The 6,000-nt window shown below is 39.2% G+C and overlaps 1 protein-coding gene across 1 annotated transcript in view; it reads right to left on the bottom strand.

The window, feature by feature from the left end:
* Positions 1 to 2,349: 2,349 nt before the first annotated feature.
* Positions 2,350 to 6,000, bottom strand: part of AK7 (adenylate kinase 7) — a 66,697-nt gene continuing 63,046 nt past the window's right edge. The window contains exons 17-18 of the mRNA XM_010987627.3: positions 3,538 to 3,696; positions 2,350 to 3,226 (exon numbers count right to left, since the gene is read on the bottom strand). Coding sequence (XP_010985929.3) covers positions 3,188 to 3,226; positions 3,538 to 3,696 — 198 coding nt within the window. The 3' untranslated portion in view covers positions 2,350 to 3,187. The remainder of the gene's footprint in view (positions 3,227 to 3,537; positions 3,697 to 6,000) is intronic.

Here is a 6,000-nt window from a genome sequence, read left to right as displayed (position 1 = left end):
TGGACTTTGTTGAATGACTAGAGATACGATTAGATATATTTTAAAAAAGCTGTGTAACAAAATTTCAGCTAAACAGCTTTACACACTAATATTTATTGCAATTCTACCATGTGCTCTGCACTTTTTTGGTCTCTAGAGAGACAGTAAAAATGAAACAAAATTCCTGCCTTCATGGAGGTTACATTTTGGCGGGGGATATAGACAATAAACACACAGGAATATAAAATGATGACAAGTGTGGGCAGAGAAAAGGAACAGAGTAGAATGTTATCAAGAGGACAATCTGGGGAGGCCTCTCGAAGGAGGTGATATTTGACCTGAACCGCAGGTGAAGTGTGGGTAAGCCGTGTGGATACATGGGGGCAGAGTATCCCAGGCAAGGCTCCAACACGGAGTGTACTTGGCAATGAAGAGTGAAATGAGGGGGCAGTGAGGTCACAAGGGATCAGACTGTATCAGGCCTGGAAAGCCCAGGTCAGGACTTGGCCTCCCACTCTGTGAGTTAGGAAGGCATTGGAGGGCTTTAAGCAGATCTGACTTCTGCTTTAACAAGTTCCCCTGTTGGTATGTTAAAAGAAGTCACAGAAAGGAGCAGGCCCAGCGAGAAGGTGACAGGAGCAACCCAAGTAGGAAATGATGGTGTCTTGGGCCAGGACAGTAATGTTGGAGGGGTGAGAAGCAGACAGACTTGGGATATGTTTTAAAAGTTAGGCCAATATGATGCACTGATGAACTGAATATGGGGCAGCAGAATAAGAAAAGAGTCAAAGATGCCTCCGTGATTTTGGGCCTGAGCAGCTGGAAGCAGAGAGTTGCCAATACCTGGGTAGGGAAACCAGGGCAGCAACGGGTCCAGGGGAAGGAAGAGACGAAGCCAGATTGTCCATGCTAAAGTTTGAGGTGCTTATCAGACATTCAGGTGCAGGGGAGAGAGAGTTTCAAGGAGGAAATGATAAAATGTGTCAGATGATTGGAGAGGCTGAGTGAGATGAGGCCTGAGAACTGACAATTAGGTTTCAAAACGTGGAGGTCATAAAGGGGACCAGAATACTGAAACCGTGGCTGGGGGAGGATGTGGACGTCTAGGAAGTTTTTTTTATTTGGATTGGTTTTCTTCTGGATTTGTATGGAGGTTAGGATAATAAGTTTGAAGCTAAGGGTGGTGATCCAGAGGAGAGGGGGAAAAGCAAGCTGCAAGAGAGAAAGGGCAACCACAGGAGCAGAATCAGGTGATGTGAGACGAGATGGATTCAGGGCACAAGCGGGAAGTTGATCTTAGGCGGGAGCACAGACAGTTCTCCGCAGCAGGTGGGCAGGCAGGGGCAGGTCTGCAGTAGAGGATGGAGATGCTCTCTTTTGATCACTTGGGTTTTCTCAGTGAACTCAGAAGCAAGGTCATGAAATGAAGGCATGACAAGGTAACTATTATAAAGACCCATGATTTCAAACTGTTGAAAATGTATTCTCTTTATTTACTTGGTATTTTTGAGTAAAATTTAAAGATCAAGTGGGAGAGGGTATAGCTCAGTCGTTAGAGCACATGCTCAGTATGTGTGAAGTTCTGGGTTCAATCCTCAGTGCCTCAATTAAAATAACTAACTAAATAAATAAACTTAATTACCTGCTCCTTAAAAAAAGCCAAAAACAATTAAGATCAAAAATAGTGCAGTGAAGCAAAAGAAAAAAACAGGTAAATTGGACTTCATCAAAATTAAAAGTTTTTGTACATGAAAGGGCATGATTAAGAGAGTGAAAAGACAAGCCACAGAATGGGGGAAAATATTCACCAATTGCATATGATAAGGGTCTTATATCCAGACTATGAAAATAACTTTCACAATTCAGTAACAAAAAAACAACCCAAATAAAAAGTGAGCAAAGGAGTTGAATATAGATTTCTCCAAAGAAGATGCACGAATGGCCAGCAGGCACATGAAAAGGTGTGCTTTACATGTCACAGTGTGATACCTTCCACTAGTCTGGTAGTTCCCCCCAGTAAGCTGAACAGAGGATTACTGTATGACATTTCCACTCCTAGGTATGTACCAAAAAAAAACTGACAACAGGGGTTCAAATAGGAATTTGTATGCGACTGTTCACAGCAGCTCTATTCACGAGAGCCCAAAGGTGGAAAGAACCCAAACTTCCATCAACACATGAATGAGTAAACAAAAAATATATATGGTGGAATATTATTCGGCCATGAAAAGGAATGAAGTGTTGATACAATAGGAATGAACCCTGAAAACATGTTGAGTGAAAGAAGTCGGATGCAAAAGGCTATATACTGTATGATTCCATTTATATAAAATATCCAGAAGAGACAAATCCACAGAGACAGAAAGGAGATTAGTGTTTGCAAAAAGGGTTGCAATGGTAAATTTATTCTGTGTGTATTTTGCCACACAAAAAATAATGCAGTTATATTCAGATTACATTATTTTAAGAGATGAAATATATATGCTATTAAAATAAACCTAATTTTCATATAGTATAATTCTGGGAATTAGGGGATTTTTAGGGCTGGAAAAGACCATAAGTATTGATTACTTAATTACTATTGTAAAGTTAGTTTGTTGAAAATATTTGGCAACTTTCTAATTATAACAAATATTGAAAATTATTCATCCTATTACATGAATTTTTCTACCAAGAAGTTTATAATTCTCTCTAACTCACAGGTTGAGATGCTGATCTTGAACTCAAAAAGCAACCTTGTAGAAACCAATCATGTCTGACTTACTGTGACTCAAAAAGCAGAAGCTGTCCTAATTTATTTCCATTTCTAACACCATTGGTACTGGGGCCATAACAAGGCACATAAATTCATTAGCCTACTTGTTAGAATAATATATAGTCTGATTTTCTTCATACTTAAATCACTATAAACATTAGTGTGCAGAATACTCAGACTGAGAATGAAATATGAAATCAATATTTGTCCCAAGAGCTATGCACAGATATCTTATCAATTTACTTTCCAAATATGGTTTTAATGAAGTAGTGACTCATTGCCATAGAGTTTTTTATAATGATTCTACCTAATAAAATATTTGTTTGCAGGAAATGAAAAAAAAAAAAAATTTCCATTAACTAGAAAAGCATTTGTTTAAAGCAGGTTTTCCAGTTACAATGTTAAACTCATCTCCAGCTCTGTAAAGGTATGTGACATGAGATATTTAAAGTTTCACAGCATTTCAGGGTTGTTCTTGAAGAGATACTCTGCCTATAATTGAAAGAAAGACAAAAGGACAAGTCAACAATTTAGAAGATACTACAAGATATTTATTAGGCATATATTTGTACTATTAATGTTTACAATTTAAAAATGAAAAAAATTCCAATGAAAGTACATAAATTTTTTATTTTCAAGTGAGTAACAAATAATCTTATTACAAACTACGAAGGTATTAGGGGCTATTTCCCAAATAACCAGACACATAATTTTTCTGTCTCAACTGGCTTTTCATTTAGATTCAGGCACATTTTATTTTCAAATTGATATTTAAAAAAACAAACAACAACTACATCTCTTACCAGAAAATCCACGGGATCATCGGGTCTGATCTTACAGCACTCGTTGAGGCCCTGCATGAGTGTTGGCATCACGTAGGTCATTAAATAGTTCCTCAACGGAAGGGACTGGGCCTCCAGAAATTCTCTTTCTTCTCTTTTCACTTCCTCTAGTCGTTTATTCTACAGACAGAACATTCAGGGGTGGGGTAGATAGAAAAGGAAGACAGCTTTCACACAACTCACCCCCGAGGGCACTAGAAGTAGATACTGTCGTAAATGTTCATCGCGTTACGATAAACATCGCATTTCCAGTCAGTGGAGAAGAGATATAAATGGTGTTATAACAACTGCCTAGTCATTTAGAAAATAATAAACTGGGTCCCTACCTCACTTATGAAACTGAAATCATTTCTAGCTGCCCAGATGAAGCAAAGTGAAAGAGAGAGAGAGAAAGGAAAGAAGGAAGGAAGGAAGGAAGGAAGGAAGGAAGGAAGGAAGGAAGGAAGGAAGGAAGGAAGGGAGGGAGGGAGGGAGGGAGGGAGGAAGGAAGGAAGGATGGATCACAGAAGTGCTGATGGAAAGTCTGGAAGGTATTGGCTGGGTGGACATGTGTTATTCCTTGCTCAGCATATAGCCCCCCTTTGCTGGCAATAATAATTCCAAATTTCCTTTGAGAAATCTCCCTTCTCAGCCTAATGGTTTGGGTGAGATTAACCTCCACAGTCCTGGCCATGGATATTAGTTGAAGATGAGCACATGAGGCAGAGTCTAAGGATCAGGCCAACATGGAAGGCAGAGCACAGAGAAGGATCCTCGGTCCTTGATGACATCACCTGAGCAACTATATCAAGCCTCGCCTGAAGCCAGCCCTACCCCTGGACTTTTCTGTTATGTGAAACCATAAATTTTCTTTATCTCTAAGCCATTTTGAGTTTGCTTTTCTGTTTCTTGCAAGATAGAGTCCTCAGCACATCCACTAAAAAAATAAATGGAAACCTAATTAACTCCTCCCCCAACCCCCTAAAAAAAAAACCCCAGCAAGACAGAGTTCTAACTGATATTATTGTCTGGAAAGAGGTCTTTCCCAGCAAATCGGCAAGCCCAGAAATCAAAATGGGAAAAAGACTGATGGATTTGATGATATATAAACATAAAAATCTTTTATGGCCAGGAAAAAAAAAAAAAAAGCACTGTTAATGATGTTAAAAGATAAATGATGAAGCAACACTATTTACAATAGCCAAAACATGGAAACAGCCTAAATGTCCATCAACAGGTGACTGGATAAAGAAGATGTGGTATATTTATACGATGGAATACTACTCAGCCATAAAAACCGACAACATAACGCCATTTGCAGCAACATGGATGCTCCTGGAGAATGTCATTTTAAGTGAAGTAAGCCAGAAGGAGAAAGAAAAATACCATATGAGATCACTCACATGTGGAATCTAAAAAACAAAAACAAACAAACAAACAAACAAAAAAACAAAGCGTAAATACAGGACAGAAATAGACTTATAGACATAGAATACAGACTTGTGGTTGCCAGGGGGGCGGAGGGTGAGAAGGGATAGACTGGGATTTCAAAATTGTAGAATAGATAAACAGGATTATACTGTATAGCACAGGGAATTACAGAGGAAAAAATGTGATAATGAGTGGGTATATGTCCATGTATGACTGAAAAATTGTGCTGAACACTAGAATTTGACACAACATTGTAAAATGGTTATAAATCAATAAAAAATGTTTAAGAAAAAAGATAAATGATGAGAAAACTATTGGCAACGTATAAAGAGCCAGGATATTATAGGAGTGCACACTATTTGCCAGACACTGTGCGTACTTTTATATATATTAATTCTTTAATCATGACAGCAACTCTATGAAGCAGGTACTATCATCATCCTCATTTTACAGAGAGAGAAACTGTGACACAGAGTGACTTGCGTGGGGCCACGTACCTACGAGAAGAGTGGGTGGAATTTGGCCTCCAACAGCACAACTGGGGAAACTACTGTCTCCTGGGGCCATTCCTGTTGCTATCACATTACCTTATCAGGAGTGATTCTTGTCGTTAAAAAAAAAAAGACACGTAATCCAAACATGGGCAGAGACAACGTGTAACATTAAGAAGAAATATATATGCCTAACTAATGTAGGGAAAGCTGTTGAATTGATGATCAGAGAGATGAAAGCCGAAAACAGTGAGATACAGTGAGATCCGGTCTGTTCACCAGGTGGGCGTGTGTGAGCAAAACTGAGACAGCAGAGCTGGGAAACACACCGGTGGATGATAATGGGAACTGGTTTACCCTTGCTGGAAGGCAGTTTAGAAATACGTATCAGTCATGAAACCATGTACAGTCTGGCCCAGCAAAGCTTGGGAATTTATGCTAAGGAGATAACCAGGCACCCAAAGATATGTGCCTGAGGAATTCCTCCCTTCTTTCCTCCCTCCCTTCCTTCCTTCCCTCCACA

Source organism: Camelus dromedarius, chromosome 5 (assembly GCF_036321535.1).
Source record: "Camelus dromedarius isolate mCamDro1 chromosome 5, mCamDro1.pat, whole genome shotgun sequence".
NCBI lineage: Eukaryota > Metazoa > Chordata > Mammalia > Artiodactyla > Camelidae > Camelus > Camelus dromedarius.
Note: the sequence above shows the minus strand (reverse complement) of the source record. Positions and strands in the feature narration are given on the sequence as shown.